Here is a 27573-nt window from a genome sequence, read left to right on the forward strand (position 1 = left end):
AATCTTTCATGTACAAATTCATACATACATTTTATGAACTTTTAATATTCTGAATGAAAATGGTTTGGGAAAAAAAAGTCATGTTCGATTCATTTAATTCATTTCAAAATTCATTCCAAATATGAATTATTTTTTTCTGTGTATTGAAAATGTTAAAGGATAGGAGGGATTTTTTCGAAATTTTCTTTGCAATCTAACCTTAGTACTACTATAACTTCACTATATACTATAACTTCAACAGATTTTATAAAAAAATAAATTTTTCAAGTTTGTACTTATAAAATTATATTATTTTTATAACTTTAAGCAGACAAAAGCAATTAGTTTAATGAAAAACTAAGCTATTAATTTACATCCTTGGTCGTCTACATATGGAAATGTTTAATAATATAATAACTCAATTTTTTTTAGTATAAAAACTAACATTTTTAATTGAGGTTTCAAGTTAAAAAAAAATAGTTAGTGAATGTTAAAACAACATAAGTTTTAAATATAACTAAGTAATAATTGTTTTTGTAAGTCTACTTTAATATTTATTAATAAAATAAATATGTTTATGAGTTAATTGTAACTGTTTTAATATTATTATTTGGTTTCTGAGGGGCTCACAATCTAGATATTTAGAAGACTACTTTATGGTTAAACCAAATGATTTTTTGAGACTAAAAAAAAAAATCATGAGAAATTAAATCCTTGATCTAAATCAAAATTTTGTGAAAATAAAAATAATAACAAAACTAACCATGACAATTTACAATTTATTTGTACTTGTCATATTAAAATAAGCCAAAACACACATGAAGCCAACAAAAACGCATAGAAATGGCAATAATTACACATAAACAAACGTATGTATACAAATAAACAAATTTAAAGCTACAAAAAACAAATATAATGGCTAATAAAAAAAAAGATATGAACTCGTATAAATAGTGTTAAATGGAGCAAAAAAGGTCACAAAACAAGATACAAACAAAAAACAAATCTAACGATTAGATTAACAAGAATACTTTCGATAAAAAAAAATTGCCTAAAAGTTAAATAAGTCAATTAGAATTCTTAATTACTTATTAAAACAGACATACAAACAACTTAATGTTTGTCTTTTTAGATTTATAAAAAAAGAAATTAATTTAATTCATGGGAATTTAATGTAAAGTATGACAGCGTCAATCAAAACACAAACATTTATAAATCTAACACCTTTTGTACATGAATATAACACTATTGTCTAAATAGTAGTTTGAAATATTGATGACTACATTGTTAAATTTTTTGTCCATTTTGTTGTTATTACTTTTTTATTTACATTGCTTCCAACGCGGTTACATTTTTTTAAAAACCGCAAACAGGGCAAGTGGCAAATATTAAGCACAGTGGCTCTATTAGTAAATAATTTGAATTGTTAAAGAATCAAAGCTTCTTTTTAACAAATTTAATATAAAATTATAATTAAATATTGTTAAAATACAAGAAATGAAGCAATAAATGGTAAACGAATTGTTTATGCAAATAATTTAAAGCTTGAATTTGTTTAAACATTGTTGCCTTGCAAATTAATATCATGTATATTTTGAAACCCTGACCTGACCTAGCACAATAAGAATAATATTGTTTTTAAACTTGGTTAAGATTTTTAGTATACTTTTTGAAACAGAATGTCATATTCATCGTTATAACTGTGTTTAGATTTTTATACAAAATATTGGTCTTACACCCACTGATTGACTCAGAACTACTTTTGGTATCGATTAAGACATGTCCGCCCGTCTGTCCGGCTGGATTTGCAGTTAAACAGATACTTTGATGAAATTTGGGCCATACACGATTTTCGGTCCAAGGACGAAGCCTAATGAAGATGGATAAAATCGGTCCCCATACCTTCCGATCTCTTCAGAAATACGCACAACTAAGATTATTGTATATAAGCATAAATAAAATAACACTGCCTTAAACGAGTAAGAGTTCTATATTCGGCTGTGCCGAATCCTATATACCCTTCACCTTTATGTGAATTTTATTTCTTTTATTATTGTAAAACGAAAAAGTACCAGAAAATCCCCTTTTATAAATTTTCATTCAATCAGGGCACTGCACGTTTATAAGGTTCTTGCTTTAATATTAAAAAAGTACCAATTGAAGAACGAAGAAGTACCTAAAAGTTTACTGTTATAAATTTTCATATCATCAGAGTACTATATGTATGATTCTAGGTTCAATAAATCATAAAATCAAAAAAATACTACTTTAATGACGAAAACGTACCAGAAACTCGCCTTTTATAAATTTTGATTCAATCAGTATGCTGAGTGTTTAATTTTGCGTTTTTAAGGTTCAATATCATAATAGATTCAAAAAGTACCAGTTGAAGTACAAAAAGTACCAAAAAATCACTCTTATAGATTTTAATTCCATTAGGATATACATACATATGTCTGATTATATGTATGTTTCTAGGTTCAATATTGGATAAAAACCAAAAAGTACCAGTTGAAGAACGAAAAAGTATCAAAAGAGAGTTTCCTCTGATTGTTTAATTTTATGTTTCTAGGTTTAATATTATAGAAAATTCAAAAAGTAACTTCTGAAGCATGGAAAAGTAACAAAAAGATATGTTCCCATTAGTGCTGTAATATTCTACTACTTTTGATTACTCAATACTACTCAATACTTTTCGTTTGGGTACTCAATACTACTCGATACTTTTAACGGTTTTATTTTAAATTAAAAACGAGAAATTTTTCCTTTTTTTTAAGAAAAGTTAAACCAGACATCAATAAATATTTGTAACTTTTTAACTATTATTGCAGTTTTTAAATTATTTTTAGATTGATTTGATATTGCTAAGAGTTGCATTTCTAATAATGATATGATCTGTATTAGTTGTAGAGCTGTATTTTTTCACATCATAGCCGTTAAATTTAAATAAGTTAAGTCCATATACAAGTTTGAAAGTATTGAGTAACTACTTTTTAGTATTGAGTACCCACAAAATAGGGCAAATACTCGATACTCGATACCCACTACTCAATACTTTAACAGCACTAGTTCCCATTTACTCCCGGCCCTACATGCTTAATCTTATGTTTCTAGGTTCAACATTATAGAAAATTCTAAAAGTACCTTTTGAAAAAGGGAAAAGTACTAATGTCGCTTTTTATAAGTTGTCATTAACTCCGGGTTTTAGTTCACTATTATAGAAAATTAAAAAAGTACATTTTGAAGAACGGAAAAGTACCAAAATGGCCATTTTTATAAGTTCTCATTAACTCCGGGCCCTGCTTAAACATGCTTAATTTGCTAGGTTCATTATTATATAAAATTGAAAAAGTATCTTTTTAAAGAACGAAAAATTACCAAAATGTCCCCTTTTATAGGTACTCACTTACTCTAGGCCCTACATGCTTAATTTCTTGTTTCTAGGTTCAATGTTAAGAAAACTCAAACAATTGCCGTTTGATTAACCAAAATTTACCAAAAAGTCCCCTTTTATAGGTACTCATTTACTCCGGCTCTACATGCTTAATTTCATATTTCTAGACAATAACAACAGAGACTTTCGAGTTTCAAAAGAAGGCTTAATGTGGAAAAATTCAAGTTTTTTCCCAACGCACCACTGTAAAACACTTACAAACCGCATGCGTAAAAGTGATTGAAAAAATTAAAAAAAAAACACATTTTGTCTAATATTGGTATGTGCTTCTATTGGTAGGATTTTTTGTGTGAAATGTATGCAAGCGATAGCAATGAATATACAAATAATTTACATTTTTTTAAATACATATTTATAAAGTTATTTGTTTGTTAATGATTTACTTTAACGCAAAAATAAATAAAACACACACACACATACAAATATTCAACTAAAAAGACCAACAACTGTAAAAATAGCGAGAAAAATAGCAATTTACCGCTTAAACAAACGGCTGCACAGCCTCAGTATCATGTTGACAGTCAAACATAAAACAACGTACGCGAAAAATGTTATTAAAAATATTTATAAATAAATAAAAAATAACGAAAATATTTGTAAAATAATAAAAAATACCAAAACAAACGTAGAGTTAAAGTAAAACGAAAGACTTAAGCTACAAACTTGAACTTGTTATTAAATGATCTTGTTGTTATTGTGGCTACAGCTTACAAAGTGTATGTGTATAATGTTAAAAGTTTAATTAAAGAAAAAAATCAAATTGAAAAAAGTGTATGTTCGATTTTAAAAATAAAAAAATATTTTTTTTTAATATTTGTGAAGAAATAAAATAAAATTTGCGTAAGATCATATTTCATTTCAAAAGAAATTTATTTAATAAATAAAATACACAAAAATAAGTGTAAAATTTTATTTGTTTTGAATTTCTTGTTCGTTACAACATCCAAAAGTTTTGCAGCAAATCTCAAATTACTAATTGTTGTCATTGAACAAGAGATTAATTTATAATTTTGACAGTTAACGTGTGTTTCTATTTTTATCATTGTTTTGTTTGCTTTAGTTTTTTTTTCAATACAATTGCATATACGTAAGCAAGTTTTAAACATTTTTGTTTATTTTAACAATTTTACATGTCTCATTAAGCTGATGATACATGTATGTATGTAGGTACGATTTATTAAGGTTTATTTTATGCAATTTTTGAAATGAACTTTTATAAGTACGGTATTAGTATTTTTGAAATTTCTGAAACTGAAGCCAAGTATTTAAACTATGTCAATTGTGTTATTCAAAGACTAATTAAATTGCTATACTTTTTTGGTTTCTTGTAGTTACTTTAATTTATCCATTTATATTTTAATACATTTTTAATTTTAAAATTAAGGACTTGTTGCCGTAACTAGATGACCACCCACTCAGTCAGTATACAATACGTCACTGTTTGTGCTGATATTTTTAACCCCCCAAAAATATTGGTCCTATATCCACAAATCGGCTCAGAATCACTTTCTGAGTCGATTTAGCTATGTCTGTCCGTCCATCTGTGTCGAAATTTTTAATATAATTTGATGAAATTTGGCACATCTATTCTTTTGACCTAAGCGTATTAAATATGGTTAAAATCAGTACATTATTTCGCCTAGTCCCCATACAACCGTACCTCCCGATTTGGACTTTTAAGCTCTTAAATATGTTAAATGTTCTTGTATCTCTCCAAAAATCGGCAAAACATAGTTTTATGTTTTGTAATATCACGATGAAATTATACATAATTAACTTTAATTTAAACGTAAATCCCTCTACCAAAATTTATAAGGATATGCCCATTTTAACCCCTTGCCCCAAATATAACCTCTTTTAAAAAATGTCTCTTTTTCAACAAATTGTTAAAATATTTCTGAATTAAGGTAAAACCCAAAATGAATGCTTTATTAAACAAATAATCCAAATTTTTAACATAGTCACTAGTGAAGGGTATCATTTGTTCGGCCTTGCCCGACTACATTCTTACATATTTAAACATAATATTGTAATAGAATTGGCATTCTACAGATTGGAATTTTGACTTTGGAATTATTTTTTTAAGGACATCGCTGCAACTTTTTAATGTAAGAATGTTCTTCATAAAGGATATACGAATATACAATTCCTTCTACAACTAAAACAAAATACATAACTGGAATGAATTTTGTAATAAATAATATAAATCGAAAGTTCATTGGTTAGTTGGTTATCGTGGTAGTTCAATGCGCGAACAGTCAAGTAGAGTCGAAGGGACTCCGTTTTGTCAAAATCACTCCACTCATCAGATGTAGTATTGTATAGCATTAGGTCTCAGGATGTCATTAAGTTTAGACCCAAATAGCTCACCAAGGTTGGATATGAAGTAACTAATAAAGAAACTGTTTCATTTAGCGGCTAGAGCAGAGCATTCACAGAGAAAATGGAAGACCTTCTTTTCCTTTTCCTGTATTTGCATATGCGACAGTATTCATTAAAAGGGAGCCTAAGCCGACTTGCATGTACAGTGTCCTGTTATTACTGCAATCAACCTCGATGTATACCGCCTATTGCGGGTTATAAGGTGTCTTGTGCGTTATTGAAAGAAGGCCACAATAACTTGGCCCCTTTACGTGTGGCCTTTCGAAGAAAGAATTTGAGGAAACTGCTTTTAATAAAACCTAACGAAGTTGCTACTAAAACGGCAATATCCAGAGTAGACCTGGCTAGCTCAACTGTCTGTCCATTTCTATGATAATCTCTACACAGAGGGAAAAAATAGTATACACGCCTGTTACCAAATTGACATCAAATTTTTCAATAACATTCGTTGTCAAGTATATACAAGAACATCTAATGTTGACCACGCAACGTTGTCAACATTGCAACAATTCGTTGTCGCAATTTAAATTTTATGAACATCCGTTGTCTAAAAGTTGTTATTGAAAAATTTGGTGTTAATTTGGTACCAGGCGTGTATATTTATTTTTCCTTCAGTGTATGCACAGGGACCTAAACAAGGGTAATGTTAGACAGGCGACACAGCCTTGAATGATCTTTCATGCATTGTCTGACTAATAGAGAAGTGGTATTATAAGAGTTTAGTGAAAGAAGTGCCGCTTGGCTATAGACAAAAACGTCTATGTTGCCACGAAGTTTCTTTTTTTTAAGTTCATAAATTGTATGAATTTATACATAACGGAATTTTTTGACATTCATAAAAATTGCGACAAATATCTATTTCATATTGTTTAAAAAATGTTTTTTTTTTTAATATATCCCAAAATATCACATTTCGCATTCAAGTGCTGCAAGACAAGTAAATGGCCTGTGAAATTTGCAAAACTTTTAAATTTTTAAACCAATTTTTGTGTTTTATATCTTTCTTAAATGCTTACTGCCTTATTCATAAACATTTATCAAAGGTTTATAGAACAAATTTTGTACCCTTATTCTGTGTACATTACAATTCTTTTACAATAAAGTGCAAAATGGCAACATTTTTGCAAAAACTGACAAAAGTTTGTTTTTCCTCTTGTAAATGCATCTCAAAATTTCAGCGCCGTTGCGGTATTTGTTAACATTATCCTATCAGCCTAATTTTTTGCAAGACCTAGTTTAAGAACCCAAAGAACAATTCTAGAGGGGGCGGGCAATATTCGCAACTTCATTTTTCTGAAGCACTCTAATGTATAAGACACGGAAAGACATTTTTTACTGCAATATTTTACAGATTGTGAATAGTTAATGATTGATTATTAATTGATTATTTTGTTTTATTTTATATTTAGTTATTTCTGAATTTGTAATAAAATATACATATAATTTAATAAAAACAAATCAATGCACACAAAGCCCCCCTAAAAAAATACAACAAAAAAGTCATAAACATGCATTAACAATTATGAAACAATTTAAAACATTTCAGCAATGTAAAATGTTTTAACGTCTCTAAAATTAAACAAAAAAAAAAAAAAAGATAAAAGTCATGACACATTAATGAATTTTTATTAAAAACTTGTTCACTTGTTGCTCTTCAAAGTATGCAATTTTTAAAAGAGATTAAATCATTTTTTTCCAAAAAACTTAATGAGATTATTTAGTTCCGTTAAAGGAAAAAAATGTAAATCGAGAGCGTTAAATATTATTGTTGTGATCAAAATAAATAAAATGATTTAACAATAAACTTGTATATAAATGATCTTGTTACATAATAATTATGTATGAGTGTAAATAAGTATGTATTGTTTAATATACATCTCTTTTATCTCCCGAGAAATTTTGCTGCGATCACCTCTTTAGTTTTTGCCTTTTGGTTATTGATTTTACTCGATGGTGCTTTTTCACTTTCTTTATTTATCGTTATTTTGTTGACTTTTATCGTTATTGTTGTTGAGTGAGTGTGTATGTATATGTAAACAATGAATTGTTATTTGTTTTTGTTGTTATTGCATTTTTTATCATCTTTCATCTTTCTTCAGTTTAGTAAAGTGTGTTCACGGTTTGAGATTATTAATTTTAATCTTCAAAACTGGACGATTAAGGTGGTTTCATTATTCATCAATATCCAGAAGGATAATTTGAAATTGCTAATAAAAATAATATGTATTTTAAAGATTTAAAGAATCTCTAAAATTCGACACATTTTCAAAACATGGGCGTAAAATGAGGTACCGAAACTTTTAGCAAAATCAAGATAAAATGTCTTTTTTTGTTTTTGAACAATTCAAAATTCTTTAAAACATATTCGCCCCTATTCTGCATTTCAATTCGAATCGAAATTTTCTACATTTGGCAACTTTTGTATTATGCATTTCGATTCGACTTTCCGCCACAACAACTTGCAAAAACGTAGGTACGATCGTAACGCAGAATACACACATTCGTAAAGCATTTAAACCAAAATGAATTGCTTCTTCTTTTTCTTGCGATTCAGTTTTTTATTGGAATACCTTTTTTCGATCGTAGCGTAACTGAATGCGTAAACGTAATCGAAATGCAGAATAGGGGTGATTATATTCATAGACATCCTAAACTAATCTATTTAACATACAATATGGAATATTTTCGGAAATTCAAATAACTGTAAAAACTTTCTTTAACACCCACTTTAACTTGTTGTTTGCCACTTGTTAAAAGTAATATTTCTTGTATTCATTTATTTGTTTTTTTTTTTCCAATAATTTAGGTGACTGCAGTGATGATGAACTTGCATAATCATTTACAGCTCGTAAACTGTTTTAAATTGTTATATTTTTTTTAAAATTTAGTCAGTTGGTCAGTGGTGAAAATTTGAACCGGTATTGTTTATATGTCTGTCGTCTTTTGCGCGTTTTTTTTTTTTTTTGTATAACTCAAATCAATAATGTTTTATATTATGGGAATTTGTTGTGTTAAGTTTACTTCGCTATTGCAGTAATAAATTTAATTACAGAACAAAAGACTTAAGTAACAAACTGGCCGTAAATTAACAAACAGAAATTTCATAAAATTATTAATTGAGATCAAATTGTAATAAAAGATCAAGGTTAAACATTAAAAGGAAGTAAAATTAAATTCAAGCAGGAATAAATTTGTATTTATGAAAATAGTTTTTTATTATTTTCCCGCCTAACAGAATAATAATATTTTTTTTTTTTACTTTTCCATTTAAGTTTGAAGATAAGAAATTTGTGACATAACAAAATATCACAACTTTTACTTTTTTTAATGTTGATCTCAGGTCAAACTAAAAAAGGTCTAATAAAAATGTTTAACTAAAATCATAAAAAAATTACAAACAATACGAGGGCAAAGAGTAAAGTTATTTAATGATAGTTTTAGACAAGTAAGAATGTATAGTGGGGCCTGGCCGACCATATGAATACACCAGTGAATAGTATGTCAAAAAATGTGGTTTATTTTTAATAATAAAGCTTTTAAGCCTTAATTCCGAAATATTTTAACAATTTATTGACAAAAAAAAAGATTTTATAAAAGAGGAGTTATACGGGGGGTCATTATGACAATATCCTTATTCGAATAAAAATTATTCGATTAATCGTGGAAAAAATTTGTTTTTCTTCGAACGAATAAAAAATTTCCAATTTAGAATAAAGAATAATTCGAAAAATTTTTGTCGATTATTCGAATAATATTTTAGACCGGTTTTTGAATTGGCAATCAAATGCCAATTAATAATCAGATTAGTTAATTTAAAAATAAATTTAATCCGATGTTAATCCCATTTGATGTTTTTGAGTACAAGATTAAACTTCGCAGTGTTGCCATACAAAACAATAGGAAACGTCACTATTTGTTATCAAAACAATGCATGTTTAAAAAAGAAGAAGACAATTTAAATTTAATATGAAAATTAATGAAAATTCAAATTTAAAACAAAAAATGTATTTTGAAGTGTCCGTAATTTATACTAACCAATAAATATAACATTTTAATGTTTATATTTATAAAAATTGTATTAATTTTTTTGTATTAGCTGTTTACATTTTTCCATTTCATGCTTAAGATTAAACCACCTCCATTGGGCGCTTAAACTTGCAAACAAAATTAACTAATTGAGTACTCAAAAACAACTTTCGAGGTTTAATTTTAATTTAATCGCTAATCTTTAACCTAAAGATTGGCTCTTAATGTTACTTTTTACTTTATTGAAATTATGTTAATATTTTGTGAAACAGATAAACAATTATTAATTTGGTCTTTAAGCATCTGTCTTTTCACAAGAAAGACAACAATTTCTAAGTATACTGAACCCTGTTTTCTGGGCAAGAAGATAACGGTAACAGACAGAGTGTACCCTTCACCGAAAATTAATATGGAGACACCACATAGAGGATAGGATCAAAAAGGCATATCGGTGCTTTGCGATAGGTTGGAGAACTATAGGCATGAAATGGGGTTTTAGTCCTACATTGACACATTGGTTTTATAAAAGTGTAATTAGACTAATTCTAGCTTGTGCCTCAATAATCGGGTTGACTTCTTTGGACAAAAAGTGTAATTTCAAACTACAACAGGGAGTTCAGCGTACATGCTGCTTGGGTACAAGTGATGTCATAAGAACAACGACAAGCAGAATCACCAGTAACATTCAGACTTGCACAAAACTATATTGTACCGATTTTGTTAGATATACTAGAACATTTAACATAATTATGGGCTTAAAAGCCCTATTTGGAGGGTACGGTTGTATTATTTTCAATAGGCTTCGTCCTTGGGAACGTTAGTGTCAAATTTCATCAAATTATATTGAAAATTGTGACCTGTAGTTTGATTACAAGGTTTACATGGACGGACATGGCTTAATCGATTCAGAAAATTATTCTGAGCTGATTAGTATATATACTTTAAGGTGCCACTAAAGTGGTGTATGGTATAAAAATGAAGTTTTAAATGAAAGTACATAGACTTAATACTTTCTCTTTATAAGGGTAAATTTGAAATTATTGGAACTGTTCCAACTGTTTTCAATTTCATATTTAATATTTTGAGAGTTTTTTAAGTTTTTGCAGATATCTTTTAATTTTATTAATTTACAAAAAAAATATATATATATATATATATAATTATTATACATCGACTGCTAATCGGGGGTCTAATTACGTCATTCGTGAGTGAATGAACTTTTGTAACGAAAAAAATTGTTGATGGCTAAATAATTTAAAATATTAACTTGTTTTGAAAATATAATTTTATATTTTACATTTTTAGTAATATAGGAAGTTTAAGTTATTTTCTCTAAAATTCTTCCGTACTTTTCTAAAAATAGTTTTCAGACTAAATACCAGTTTTTTCAGTGATTAGAAAATATATAACAAATACTTAAAAAGACCGACATGGTTAAAAATACATAGAATCATTCTATGTTTTTGGTAAAATCAACTTAAAAACAAAATACTTAAGACATTAACTTGTTAATGGAATACATTTTATTTCCTGTTATAAAAACAACATACATCATCTAAAATATTGAATAAATATGAACAAATAATATGACATAATATCGTCCAGTTGATGAAAACACACGTGTATTAAAAAAATGCCTCAATATCGAAATTTACATGATCTTAAACAGATAATACGATAAGTTTTACTTGACCACGGAATCTGCTATAACTCGTTACCAGAAATGTTTAGTATTGAAAATTAAGCAAGTCAGTCAGACCTAAAACATGTGAAAACAAAATTTCCGTCACACAGTGGTATAGAAAAAAAAAAGAGGGAAATAATTCGGTAACTTCTAAACGGTTAATCCGATTTTGATGAAATTTGGTATGCACAAAGAGGAGGTGTTGTCGAGTTTAGATTTTGAATTTGGACCTTATAGGCCAACCAGGGGCCCGGCGGGGGGTCCTCAAATTAGGACACCTCGGCTATGTTAAATTTTTAAAACGATCCTATTTCTTCATTTGAGTTCCGATTAGCAGTAATTATCTCTTATAGTTTAGGAGATATTCGCATTTGAAAATTAAAATTTAAAAATTTTTACCGTCCTTACTTTAGTTTTTTGATAATAGCGGGTCCAAATATTCCCGATTTTTCGCAATTTTTTTTTATTCGCTTAACAACAAGTTTATATATCAAGCAGTGAAAGAATTATGTAAAAATCATGACTGAGTCCAAATTTATAGGCATTTTAATTTAAAAAAATAAAAAAAAGGCGATTTTTTGTCATTTTTTTGGGAAAAAAGTATCTTTTTCTTTTTAAGTTATCTAAAAAGTTTCTAAGAAGATGTATATAAAATGTATACTTTTTGGGGAGCTGACTTTACATAAAATACGATAAATGAAACAAAGCTTAAACATTTTTGATACCGAGGGGACCAGGTCCATCCAAAAAAAACCCTATTTTTTATGGAAAATTTAATTTTGAGCAAAAATTCTCAAATCGCATAGTCGATATCAAATTATAGTGACCTGTTTTATATGACCCAATATGTTCTTAATCATTTTGTAACGGGTTTCGATAACCCCGCCCCTGGTATGGATATAATAGGCAAAAAACCAAAAAATCCCATTTTTGGGATTTTTTAAAACTTTTTTGGGAATTCCGGGATTTCTAATAAGAAAATTCAAAATTTTTATTTAATTTTGAATTTTGAGTAAATCTACCTAACTGTAAAATTTCATCAAAAAATATTCATAAATAAAATTTTTATTGCAATTTGAAAAATTTGTATCTTCACAAAAACTGAATAAAAAACATTTTTTATTTTTTTTTTTTAAAGTATTCCGCGAATTTTTTAATTTTCAAAAATTATATAAAGTTTTGAAAAATAGACAAAATTACCTTTCCATTGATATATAACATGCCTACCTAATGTTTTTTAAGTGACAAATTAATTAGGGAAAACTCAACATCTTTTAGAAAATTTACCTAGCACTATTATTTTCATCCATATACATATGTAACAAATTTAAGAGTTAACCTTATGGATGAAAATAATAGTGCTGGGTCAACTTCTAAAAGATGTTGTGTTTTCCCTAATTAAGCGAATAAAAAAAAAATAATTTTCAAATGCGAATATCTCCTAAACTATAAGAGATAATTTACTGCTACGACGTATGTAGTGCTCAATGAGGAGATTCTATATACGAAATTTTTTTTAAATCGGAACTCAAATGAAGAAATAGGATCGTTTTAAAAATTTAACATAGCCGAGGTGTCCTAATTTGAGGACCCCCCGCCGGGCCCCTGGTTGGCCTATAAGATCCAAATTCAAAACCTAAACTCGACAACACCTCCTCTTTGTGCATACCAAATTTCATTAAAATAGGATTAACCGTTTAGAAGTTACCGAATTATTTCCCTCTTTTTTTTTTCCTATACCACTGTGCGTCAGTGGCCGGGAATACAAGAGTATTTTGTAATAACGAATTGCAACAACTTTTTAATCCATACACCGAAATAAAGAAAAAATCTTAATTCTTTAGAAAAGTATACATTAGTTCCTGAGTCATGAATTGTGTCAAATTTTGTCGGTCTGTGAAATGTCTCTGTTGTCCAGTGTTTAAAGAAAGGATTAACATACAGTAATGTAATTTAACAGTAGTTGTAAAATTTCTTTTAAAACCGGTACTATTTAATAACAAAACGTCACAACTACGTCATTATCAAATACAACCAGAAAAAAAGTTCAACACAATATAACACCCTATTATGTGAGACAACAACAGCAACAATTACAACAAACAATACATTTACTTTCATTAAAAAGTGCAAGTGTTTTTTTCTCCTGGCATTGTTATTATGAGAAACGCAGTTGTATTGAACAAAAATAAAAGCAAAAAAAATAAATCCAGTCTGACCACTTGATTTTTTATGATTTTCGAATTATTATTACCATCATCTGTTTAGAGAGGCTGAGTGCTATAATTGTTGTTGTAAAACAAAATTATTTAAACGCATTTAAAAGTCAGTCTACTACCGGTAGTAGACGAAGTAGGTTATTGGTCTAGTGTGTTGGTAACAAAACGCCAAAATTTGTAGTTAAATATGCATAAATATTAATTATGATTGAAAAATACAGAGTGTTTTGTTAAATATACTTAATTTATTAGTATCTTTTTTAATATGCATGCTAAAGTTTTGTATTTATTTTAGAGTTTTGTTTTTTGTTATTGTTTTGTTAGACAATATAACGATTATGTATTTATGTTAAAATTAACATTTTGAGGAGGCGGCCGGTATAATATAACTGTTAACGAAAAGCAAATTAATGCAAAAAAAAAAATAAGCAATTAACGGTTTAGGAAAAATTTGAATTTATAAAGAGTTAATGAGATAGTATTATGTTTGCAAAAATTGAAAACATTTGTGGGTGATAAAATAACATTTTCGAAAAATTTTATTTAAAATATTATTTTGACAATAGCTTTAATACTTTCTATATTTAGCAGAGCAGTTTTTTTACCCAATATTAAAAAGATGGGGGTATATTGATAGATTTTTTTATGTTAGCAGTTCAAAAATTTCCTGAACTAAATTTGTATTGAAGCTTGTTAAAAGAGGGAACTGACCAAAGACGGTTATCGGACACGTTCACATACACATTCATCGGACGTGCTCGATTACATACTAGACACAAAATGTCGAATGTCGAGAAATTTGAAACACTGATCCGAGACCAAATACCCGCAGGAATCCTTTGCTACTCGGATGGCTTTAAATAGGGGAACAAAACAGGCCTGGGGTTCCAAAAACAGAAATATACTACTGTTTTCCTAATAACAATACTAGTTTTCAGGCAGAGGACCGTGTAATAACGGAATGCGTAAAGTGGATTGTAATAAATATGGCGCCAACAAGAGGTTAACATATTTACCGACAGCCACTGAAACACGGATCCGTGAAAAAATACCCGTAGAAATCCGCTGCTACACGGATGGCTTTAAATTGGGTGACAAAGCGGGCCTGGGGTTCCAGCAACAGAAATATACTACCGTTTTCCTAATAACAGTACTAGTTTATTAGGTAGAGGTCCGTGCAATAACGGAATGCGCAAATTGGATTATAACAAATATGGCGCCAACAAGGGGTTAATATATTTACCAGCCAGAAGACAATTAGAGAGATATCAGGTGATAAAGTTAAATCTAAGATACTCTCCCAGAGGTAAGGTTTACATTATATAGGTACCAGGCCACTCGGGATCAGTCGGATTGAGCGAATGTATTAGCTTTAAAAGGAAGAGATCTCAAGATAGTTAACCTGACGAACTCAAAACCATTAGACGCAACCAGGACAGAAGTAAAAAATAGGGGTGTGAGAATACCATAAGGCTTCTTGGAATGTTGAAGCGATGGGTAGAACCACACAGAGCAGGACGAAAAGCCTCCTGAAAATGAGGTTAGTATGATGGTTCGTATTCTGAGTGGACACACAGAATTACTGGCACTGCTGTACAAAGTTGGATATGGTGATTCAGACTAATCTAGAGCATGTAGAGAAGTGAAGAACAGTGAAACTGTGGAGCATTTTTTGTCATTGTTAGGCTTTCGTCAAAATTAGATACAAATATCTTTGCAGTGATATTATTCCGAAGTGACATCCCTCACGAACACTGGTTGGAAAATTCTTAGGAATAATTCAATCAATGAATACTATATAAGATTTCTGTTTTTACCAACAGAACTTGTCCATAGATTTGAGCCCAACTTGCACACTCGCAAAAGGAATTTGTTTTCCATAAAATAATATCGATCATGTCTTTTGAGATTTTGTCCTAATTTTATTTTAATTTATTAAAAATTTTACCCCTTTTTAGAAATATTTAAATATTTGAGGAAAGTATCAATCCATAATAATCTAAGTCCATATTTGTTATGTTCATTATATAAGTTCGGCATAGCCGAATATAAAACTCTCAACATTTGACGAAATTATGTCATGTTGTTTGTTAATTAATTTCTATTTAAGTCAACAACCTTAGGTGATATGTGTTTTTATAACAGGAAATAAAATGTATTCCATTAACAAGTTTATGTCTTAAGTCTTTTGTTTTTATACTGATTATACCAAATATATAGGATGATTCTATTTGTTATAAGATTTCTAATCAATGTCAAACATTTTTTATCTAGTCTGCTAACTATTTTTAGCAAAATACGTAATTAGGGGGAAAATAAGATAAACTTCCTATTTTACCAAAAAAAAAAAATATTTACTAAAACGTAAAATGATATCATAAAAACAACATGTTAATATTTTTGTCTACAAGCAACACATTAAAATATTTTAGTATAATATACTATAAAAGTGAAAATGTTTAGCAAAACATAACATAAAACACATTATAGCAGGTTATTTTTCTATATCTTTCATTCATATTAAATTTGTATGTATATTTTAAATAATATATTAGAAATAAAACCATTATAAATACATTGACTTAAGAAATTCTAATTTGTATTTTAAAATTCCTCTATGAGCAAAATTAAAAACTCATTCTTATAAAATAATCATAGTAAATCCGTTAAACTTAAAATAAAACCTTAAACTAGTTGACATTCAGTTGGAAAAAGACCATGACCGAGCAAAGTTATTGTTTAAGTTAAAATAAATAACACAAACCAAAAAATAACTGTGCAAATTTGGAAAATGCTTTGTAGAAAGAATAAATTTAAACAAAACCCATGAAACAAAATAAGAAGTGCCGCGTTGAAATAAATAAATAAAATACACAATATAAAACAAATTGCTTGTGGATTTAATGTAATTTGTTTAAGTTAAAATATTTGTCTTATATCTGCAGTAAAAAAAATACCGTAATCGTGTTTACTTCAAAAATTAAGCATCAAAACAACATATTTATATTTACATGCCACTAAGTGTAAATTGGCCTACTCGTACTTAATAAAAGTTTAAAACCCCGTAATAATATTAAAAAGTAAATATAGCAAGAAGAATTATAAGAAATTAATTTGAATGCTAAAGAAGTACTTGGAAAAATTAAGTGTTTTATACTTGGCCTACACACAAAAAATAAATAGTTTATATGAGAATATTATAAAAGAAAAAAACTAAAATGTTGTTTTGTAAACCTTGTGGCACAATATTGACATTGTTAACCTTCGTACTTGTCTGCATAATTGGAGTACCAGAATCCACATCAATTGCTATAGCACCATCAACATTTGGTACAGCAATTGCTAGAGCGGGCAAATTCTCAAATACTTTAAAGGTGAGTACAATTGTATTAAGATTTAAAATATTACTTTTTGTTATGTTTTATTCATAGAATTTATTTACACGTGAGGTAAATCTAAGATGAAGTGCGGTTATGGTTTCATTAAAGATTTTTAAAATGAATTAGTTGTTTTGTAATGAATAGTGGTAATTGTTAATTCAGCTTGTGATTTTTTAGTTAATTTTTCTTAAGGAAATTATTAATTGTTATAAATGGTGACGAACAACTATAAATTGTTGACTATTGTTTAGTCAATAGACCAGACTAGAGATTATAGTCTATTGTTATCTCCAGAGACTATAGTCCAATAGGCATTACATTCTCGTCTGCAGTCAAGACTATAGTCTAAAAGCTGTAGTCTAGACTATAGTCCAGAAACTATTATCTAGTCTTGTATATTTATATTCTAGTAAATAGTCTATAGTCTAGTCTATAGTCTAGTCTATAGTCTTTAGTTAGTACAGTTCCGTCTATAGACTTACAATGAAAATCTATTATACGCCTTTTAATCAATAAAAGAAAAATTCTTTGCCACATCTAGTATATAGTCTAGTATATAGTCTAGTCTATATTCTAGACTATAGTTTAGTCTATAGTCTAGTCTATAGTCTAGTCTATAGTCTAGTCTATAGTCTAGTCTATAGTCTAGTCTATAGTCTAGTCTATAGTCTAGTCTATAGTCTAGTCTATAGTCTAGTCTATAGTCTAGTCTATAGTCTAGTCTATAGTCTAGTCTATAGTCTAGTCTATAGTCTAGTCTATAGTCTAGTCTATAGTCTAGTCTATAGTCTAGTCTATAGTCTAGTCTATAGTCTAGTCTATAGTCTAGTCTATAGTCTAGTCTATAGTCTAGTCTATAGTCTAGTCTATAGTCTAGTCTATAGTCTAGTCCATAGTCTATTCTATAGACTAGACTATAGTCTAGTCTATAGTCTAGTCTATAGTCTAGTCTATAGTCTAGACTATAGTCTAGTCTATAGTCTAGTCTATAGTCTAGTCTATAGTCTATCGTCTAGTCTATAGTCTAGTCTATAGTCTAGTCTATAGTCTAGTCTATAGTCTAGTCTATAGTCTAGTCTATAGTCTAGTCTATAGTCTAGTCTATAGTCTAGTCTATAGTCTAGTCTATAGTCTAGTCTGTAGTCTAGTCTATAGTCTAGTCTATAGTCTAGTCTATAGTCTAGTCTATAGTCTAGTCTATAGTCTAGTCTATAGTCTAGTCTATAGTCTAGTCTATAGTCTAGTCTATAGTCTAGTCTATAGTCTAGTCTATAGTCTAGTCGGTAGGTAGTCTATAGTCTAGTATGTCTAGTCTATAGTCTAGTCTATAGTCTAGTCTATAGTCCTAGATCTATAGTCTAGTCTATAGTCTAGTCTATAGTCTAGTCTATAGTCCTAGTCTATAGTCTAGGTCTATAGTCCTAGTCTCTAGTCTAGTCTATAGTCCTAGTCTATAGTCTAGTCTATAGTCTAGTCTATAGATCTAGTCTATAGTCTAGTCTATAGTCAGTCTATAGTCTAGTCTATAGTCTAGTCTATAGTCTAGTCTATCGTCTAGTCTATAGTCTAGTCTATAGTCTAGTCCTAGTAGTCTGTCTATAGTCTAGTCTATAGTCTAGTCTATAGCTAGTCTATAGTCTCCCTATAGTTTCCTATTCTATAGTCTAGTCTATATCTAGTCTATAGTCTATCTATAATCTATTCTAGTCTATAGTCTAGTCTATAGTCTAGTCTATAGTCTATAGTCTAGTCTATAGTCTAGTCTATAGTCTAGTCTATAGTCTAGTCTATAGTCTAGTCTATAGTCTAGTCTATAGTCTAGTCTATAGTCTAGTCTATAGTCTAGTCTATAGTCTAGTCTATAGTCTAGTCTATAGTCTAGTCTATAGTCTAGTCTATAGTCTAGTCTATAGTCTAGTCTATAGTCTAGTCTATAGTCTAGTCTATAGTCTAGTCTATAGTCTAGTCTATAGTCTAGTCTATAGTCTAGTCTATAGTCTAGTCTATAGTCTAGTCTATAGTCTAGTCTATAGTCTAGTCTATAGTCTAGTCTATAGTCTAGTCTATAGTCTAGTCTATAGTCTAGTCTATAGTCTAGTCTATAGTCTAGTCTATAGTCTAGTCTATAGTCTAGTCTATAGTCTAGTCTATAGTCTAGTCTATAGTCTAGTCTATAGTCTAGTCTATAGTCTAGTCTATAGTCTAGTCTATAGTCTAGTCTATAGTCTAGTCTATAGTCTAGTCTATAGTCTAGTCTATAGTCTAGTCTATAGTCTAGTCTATAGTCTAGTCTATAGTCTAGTCTATAGTCTAGTCTATAGTCAAGTCTATAGTCTAGTCTATAGTCTAGTCTATAGTCTAGTCTATAGTCTAGTCTATAGTCTAGTCTATAGTCAAGTCTATAGTCTAGTCTATAGTCTAGTCTATAGTCTAGTCTATAGTCAAGTCTATAGTCTAGTCTATAGTCTAGTCTATAGTCTAGTCTATAGTCCAGTCTATAGTCTAGTCTATAGTTTAGTCTATAGTCTAGTCTATAGTCTAGTCTATAGTCTAGTCTATAGTCTAGTCTATAGTCTAGTCTATAGTCTAGTCTATAGTCTAGTCTATAGTCTAGTCTATAGTCTAGTCTATAGTCTAGTCTATAGTCTAGTCTATAGTCTAGTCTATAGTCTAGTCTATAGTCTAGTCTATAGTCTAGTCTATAGTCTAGTCTATAGTCTAGTCTAAGGTCTAGTCTATAGTGTAGTCTAAATTCTAGTCTAAAGTCTAGTCTATAGTTTAGTCTATAGTCTTTAGTTAGTACAGTTCCGTCTATAGTCTTACAATGAAAATCTATAATACGCCTTTTAATCAATAAAAGAAAAATTCTTTGTCACATCTTCTTTTGTTTTGACAAATCATGTTAAATAAAACAATAAAATTTAAAAGCATAAATTCTTAACTCATTCAATTTCAAAACTGTCAATCTTTTTGTATATATTTTTGCTTTTTAATAATAATTGTTCATTTAATAGTTACGATTAACATCAAAAGCCATTAAGCAAGATCTTTTATAATACATATTGTGAAAATTTGTAAAAAAAAAAACAATAAAAACCTTTAATTAAAAATAATTTTTTAAAATACAGTTTGCTAACGGCACTTCGCTATTGAGTAAAAATATTCAAGGCAAATATAAACTGCAGTTAATGTATTAATATTTTTTGCTATAACTGTAAAATATTAAACAATAATAAAATAAACAGCAAACATTAAAAATCACGTGCTTTAATCTTGTAAATATGAGTTAATCATAAGAGTTTTAAAATATTAACCTCTCGATCATTTTGAAAGAATCATGTCAAGGTCGTTTAATGAACTTTTTTAAAGATCAATAGAATAAAAAATAATATTTTGTAAAATAAACATGAAACTAATGACTTTGATTTTCAACGTCTTTTTTTCTATTTTATTATAATCTTTATTTAATTGTAGTGGCTATTAATTTAATTTATTAAATTTCAAGGTACATTTATTTTTAATCAAATTATTTATTTGCATTGCTTTTTTTCAATCAATAAAAACGTTTTAGCAGTAAACGCGGAAGATGAGCCAGTACTATAGTAAATAAGTATTAGATAATTTTAACTAATTAGATAAAGTTAAGTTATACATATTTGTATAACTATTTAGGTTTATTTTGGTGTTTTTTTAATAAGTAGCAAAACAAAGATAAAAATTCTTAAAACAAAAACAACATTAATATTTGTTATTTGTTTTGTTTCTTTTTTTCTAATATTTAAACTTTTAAGGTTCCATTTAATTTGGTTGTATTTTTTTATTTATTTACTTTTAATTATAGTTAAAATAATAAACGGCTTTGTAGGCAACTAACATTGTTAGTAATTTATGATCTACAAGCATGGTGGTGAATAAGGGCATATAAGCCATTTGGGAAATTTTAACGAAACAATCTACTAATATGTATGTTATAGATATTGCTGTCCTAGAATACAAAATCGAATTGCAAAAAAAAAACGCATTTTTGAAAAAGTGATATTTGCGCCCTTATACACATCTATGTATATATTTACAATATATGTATGTTTGTATGATATAGTACTTGTCATTGTTGTTTAAATATTGGGTGTCATTGTTGGCGGTAAATTATTTTTAAGGTACATTTTTTGAATATTTTTAACTGTATATTACATAAATGCTGGTTTTAACAATATTTTAACAATTAGTTAAAGAAAACTGAATATTGGTTAGTCATAATATTTAACTATTTATGGTTTAACATAACTCATATTTATGCAAGATACATATACATATATGTATAGGGACATATTTCATAAAATATTATTTTAGAGGGAGTGTCATCATATCGAATAGTTTATGTTTTAAATATATATTTAAATTTTGTTATTCGTTGAATAGTATTTTGCTCATTTTACTTTTCTAAGAATAAGCGAAACGATATTTATTTGAAATGAAACCGCTTTTATAAACCGAATCCGTGTAATTAATGCTTGAAAATCGAATTCACATTTTTTGGTGCATATTTTATGTGAAATTTTGATTTGCAGTGGGGGCGATTAATGCGGCAACGCATTTGACGATTTTAAGTTTATTTTTGGTCAACAAGAAAAAAATACCAGCCTTATAAATTGTCAATTTTGGAAAATTTTGCTAATTTTAGTAAAAGTAATATGTTAAAAGGCCACTTATTTATTGGCTTTTTAACTCATTGTTTTAACACGGTGGCATTAGAGGCAAGTACTTACCACGCTAGCTTTCATACAAGTACTCAAATAAGTCATTACAAATAGGGAATTAAAATGTGTTTTGTACTTAAAAGTAATGCAGACAGTATGTAATAGTCATTGAAAAGTAAGTTGTTGTATAAGTACAAGTCTTTACAAAGTTATAGCTGGGTTTTTATACAAAAATACACTACTACTGTTTTCAAAAGCGTTGCCGTTGACGCTTTAAAATTTAGAACATATATATTACCACATTAAATTTTGTTTACAATACTATTTAATCTCATTAAATAACAATTTCGTTAAAAACGAATCGAACAATGTCAATAAAATAATTTGAAAGATTCATGCATTCGATTAGAAAAAAGAACTAGTATAATAAAGCAAATATAACATGTCCGTAAAAAGATTGTAATGTAATAAAAAAATAGTTGTAAACAATTATAAACAATAAAATACATACTACAAAATAGTGTTGTAATTTAGTGATAGGTATAAGTACTTGAAACAAACATTAAAAGAACTGTCAAAAATTTTAATAATATAACTACCAAAGTTAGAATTTAAAAATCAAACTAATATGAACCGTTAAAATGATATGAGTTCACATCTTTTTAAAATGAGATATAGAAACTCTGGCATTTTAAAATTTTTAAATGTAATTACTTTAGAAGTAATCTAGAGGACGACTATTGATGCAAAATGTCTGGTATTGAATGTGGGTTCACTCTTTCACCTAGCACCACGGAATACAGTTTAAACAGTTATAACTGACTTAAAAAGTAAGTAAAAAAGTGTCGAAATCTTTCTACTACACTTTATGAATATCGGTCCATCTCTATCCCCCATATAAGGTCCCCCTCATATAATGACTTTTACGCTCATAACGGGCTCAAAAATACCACTTTAGCAATGAAATAAACAAGTTTTATAGGAACCAAAATCTCTCTACTAAGTTTATAAGGATCGGTCAACAATTGACCCCATCTCCTATAAGAGACCCCGTCAGAAAAATACTTTAAAGCTCACAGCTTTAAAGGTGATTGATGAAATTTTACATAAACAAGTTTTATATTAACCGAAATCTCTCTACCAAATTTTATGACGTTCTGTTTTTAATTCACCCTACCCAATATAAAGTTCCCATAAGAAAAAGACTTTAACGCCCATATGTGGCTTAAAAATACCAGTTAGCAAAGAAATTTTATATAAACGTGTTTTATATAAACCGTAATTTCTTTACTAAGTTCTATGAGAAACGTCCCATAATTGACCCTACCCCCAGGTCCCCTTCAGAAAAAGATTTTAATGATTTAATGAACTTTGACATAAACAAGTTTTGTATGAATGAAAATCTATCTACCTATTTCCATTTTAAGAGAAATGATGTATAATTCTCCCTACCCCCATATAAGGCCCTCTTTAGAAAATGACTAACTTTAAAATATCGGGGTAATGATGAAATTTGACACAAAAAAGGAACCGAAACCTATTGTTGTTTAAATTTTATGAGAATCGGCTCATAATTTACGTATAAAAAGCTTAATTTCGATATCGAAATGAGTTTTCAATAAGAAAGTTTATACAATAACGTATACGACAATTAGGCCCAAGTTTAAACAGAAACTTCTAAAAAGTATCAAATTTAGAAAAAAATAGATTAATATAGTAATGTAATGTAACTGCATTTGATGAATCGACTACAACATAATTCCAATCTTTATGGTGATCAAGAAAGGCATCACCAACAACAAATACATGTCAACAACAATGCAAAACAACTATTGTTGCTGCTGTTTGTTATATTTGTTGCGTGTCTAATAACAAAACGACAATACTTCTATTGTTGCAGAATAATTACGAGTATTTTTGAGAGAGAAAACAATAAAATTCATAGGAAAAATTGTTTAAACCAATAGGAGAATTTAAAATAAAATTTTAGAAACAAACTATTTTATTAATAACATATAAACAAATAACACATTAAAATAGTGGTAGCTGTATTTGAAAATTGGAAAAAAAATGAAAAAAAGAAAATGTATTGCAAAAATTATAAAACCACATTAAAATGCACGAAAATACCAGTAAAAACTGTAAGCCAAACTTTGCTCATATTTCTTGCAAATACTCTGTTTGACTGGATTTAAAAAATCAGTTATAAACGAATACTTGCAGTGTTTAAACCTACAAAAAGTATAAAATTCATTTAAACGCAAGAAAATTTATAAAAGAAAATCATTAAGGAAAATTTCCTCAAATAAAATTCAATAAAAACTAAGAAAATTTGTGAAAATTCCATGTAAAAATATAATAAAGTTTTTAAAGTTCGTCCTATATTAAGTGTTTTTTAAGTAAATGTTGAAAAAACAAAAGAAAATTTAATAGTTATCTCAAATATTTTCTTTAAATAAAAAAGTTTCCACTATTACACAATAATAATGTACAGTGGATTAAAATGTGTTTAAAACTTAAAAACAGCATTTTTGATTTGTGGTAGCAATATGTTTTACTTAGGGTGACAATTTAACCGAAACATATTAACAGTATAAATAAGAAATTGAAACCACAACGATCAAAATATATAAGAAGTCTGAATAATTCAGTTTTTCGTTTATAATTTGTCAAAACTTTAGAAATCCGAAAAAAATCCAATTTTTTAAAAACGATAAAGATGAAATAAAAAGCCTGTTAGTTAAAAGTGACGACTGAAAACCTCCTACTTAGGACGTCACTCTCTTAAAGTAACATACCGCCCATCACGTTAGAATCTCTCCAAATCAATCCAAAAAAGTCTATGTTCCAAAATTTAACAAACAAATTTTCAAGGATCGGTATTTGGGGTTCAATTTTGGGGGAAAAATTGTTTGGTATCAAAATTCTCCTTACACCCATTACAGTTGACGAAACCGTCAAAAGAGACGGTCGCATGAACGTGCGATTTTACCCACCATTAGTAATGATGGGGAGTATATTAATTTTGTCATTCCGTTTGTAACACATCGAAATATTGGTCGTAGACCCACAAAAGTATATATGTATATTCTTGGATATTATTAAATTCTAAGGCGATCTCGTCATGTCCGTCCGTCTCTCCGTCCATCTGTTGTATGTTGAAAGCACGATAGAGGACACATAGGAGCAGCTAGAGGGTTGAAATTTTGCACTATTAATAAGGTTTGTTCGATGTCGCTCCACGATTTCTCTAGCCCCCTTAAAAATGGCCCTCCTGAATAAGTTTAAAGAGACATAAATGGGTCAAATATCCCTCAAACGCGATAACAACAGTCAGTTTTTTGCAACCAGAAATTATATTGCATTGTGTGGTAGACATCGGACCATAATTGACCCTACCCCTACACAAGTTCCCATTCAGAAAATTACTTTAACGCTCATAACTGACAACAACATTAGGGTGAAATTCATCGCAAACTAGTTTTATAAGAACAAAAATCTTTCTACCAAATTTTATAAAAATCGCTTCATAATTGACCCTACTCCTCATATATGTAGGTCCCCTTCAGAAATAACTTTAACGCTCATAACAGGAAATCCAACACACACAAGTTTTACAAGAACAATATAACTCAATACCAAATTTTATAAGGATCGGTTCAATTAACCCTACCCACTATATAAGGTCTTCTTTAAAAAATTACTTCTTCCATATTTCCCTTTGAAATTTTCAATAAAAATTAATTATTTTAAGAAATTGGTAACTCTTTTTAAGTCAATAGAGATCGATCCATAATTGAAGATCTTTCTACCAAATATAATAAAAATCGGTTTATAATTGACCCTATTCCTCATATAGATAGGTCCCCTTCAGAAATAAATTTAACGCCCATAACAGGCGTAATTATAGCAAATTTTATAAGGATCGGTTCAATTGGCTCTACCCACAATATAAGGTCTTCTGCAAAAAATGACTTCCTCCATATTTCTTTTGGTAATTTTCGATAAAAATTATTAATTTTAAGAAATTGGTAACACATTTTAATTCTATAGAGCTCGATCCATTATTGAACCCAACTGAAATTAAAGGCCCTATTCCGAAAATCTTTCTGATATTAATATTAATTTCGTTTAATAAAATTCAGCATATATCAAATAAATGAGAAGACCTTCCGAAATTCACTTTAATTTTAAGACACATAATTTGATGCGGTGTATATAAGATTCGTCATAGGCGAATATAAAACTGTTACTTGTTCTTTGTTGATTATAACTAAAGCTATGTATACACGGTTGTTAGATCTTACAACGTTGGCAGTAAAATGTGCAGAAAATGTCTAACAACAGTGTCAACTTACAAATTTTGTCTGGCAACATTGTCAGTAATGCTTTTTCTGACAACGTTGCAAAAGAAAAATTGTAAGTTCAACCGATTGTTAGACAACGTTGTAAGATCTGACAACCGTGTATCACAGCATTAACAACGTTAGAAGAGCTTGAGGCCAACATTGAATTTTTGAAATTTCGACCAAATTGCATGCTCGAAACATGAAAATTGGGTGGTTTTCCTTAAACAATACCATCGATTTTTTTAAGTTCACATAAACACATACATTTTGTCGATCTTTTACGCTTTTTATTCCACTGTGCAAATTATAAAAAAACAAAAATATACGTTAAGAGCGTGCTACAAGTATTTTGCTTTATCTCCAGCTGTTTACGCTCACTTTATATAACTAATAACAACAACAACAAAAAGACAATGGCTTGTCGTCGCTCATTGGAATATGTGACTGCTTTGGCTGCAATTGCAATGGCTCTTGCTCTAATTGCATTCGCAATATCGGTCACAAACCTAAATCGTAATAATCGTGAAAGAAAAGAAAACAATAATAATGATGCTAATACAACTAACCGACCACAAGTTACAAATAACTCTGAAACACAATTACTAATTGGAACGACCACAAATAATAATTTAATAAACTCAACTTTAAAATCAACTGATATTTTAAGCTCAACAACAACTGCCACTAGTACTTCCACAACTACAACTGCTGCATCTACGTTGTCATCGTCAACTTCAACCGAGAAAAATGTTCATATTGCTTTGCCAACTCTTAAATCGGTGGTAACAGCAGTGACATCAAATAATATTATACCGGTTGATGACGTTATTGAAGTTGATGACGCTGTTGCTGTTATTGATAATAAATATGGTGAATTTTCCACCACAACAATAACTTCCGCAATTGATCCTTCAACAATAGAGGTAAATTTTACAAGATAACAATATGGAAAAGAATGCATTCGTTGAAAACAATAATGCAGTTACATGATTGTAGTTTTTAATTCAAAAACAGATAATGATAGCGATATACATATAAAACAAAAGAAAATTCTCTGAGAGAAAAAATATTATTTTTATTAATTCATTCTCTTAAGTACCTGCCTTCATACAACTTGTAGCAAATTTTTAGCATCCATTAGGCACGTATGCATAATTTATATGTTTACAAATTGAAATTTATCATTTTACAAAAAAAGTAACGGTTATTATTTAAATGTTTAGTGAAATAAAAATGAAATAAACCACATTATGTGTGACCACTTTTCCTCAACGAATAACACAGATTTTCCCAAAGAAAGTAAAAAATAATTGTAAAGTTATATAAGTGAAATGAGTAAATGAATGAATGACCATAGTAGGAAAATACAATATAATTCATCAGACGTTTGCGTTTGTTGGTCA

The 27573-nt window shown here is 28.7% G+C and overlaps 1 protein-coding gene across 8 annotated transcripts in view; it reads left to right on the forward strand.

Moving 5' to 3' along the window:
- Positions 1-3925: 3925 nt before the first annotated feature.
- The window catches only part of LOC119608974 (venom carboxylesterase-6), a 36520-nt gene continuing 12872 nt past the window's right edge, over positions 3926-27573 (forward strand). The window contains exons 1-2 of one of the 8 annotated variants that reach the window (XM_037963645.1): positions 3926-4204; positions 16439-17118. In XM_037963645.1, coding sequence (XP_037819573.1) covers positions 16963-17118 — 156 coding nt within the window. In that variant the 5' untranslated portion in view covers positions 3926-4204; positions 16439-16962. Of the gene's footprint in view, positions 4274-16323; positions 17119-26533; positions 27094-27573 lie in introns of those variants that run through there. The other 7 variants (XM_037963660.1, XM_037963637.1, XM_037963676.1 and 4 more) reach the window with 7 other exon arrangements.

The sequence above is a fragment of the Lucilia sericata genome, unplaced genomic scaffold, assembly GCF_015586225.1.
Source record: "Lucilia sericata isolate MDLA Ls3-8-SP2 unplaced genomic scaffold, ASM1558622v1 Contig000022F_arrow, whole genome shotgun sequence".
Taxonomy (NCBI): Eukaryota; Metazoa; Arthropoda; class Insecta; order Diptera; family Calliphoridae; genus Lucilia; species Lucilia sericata.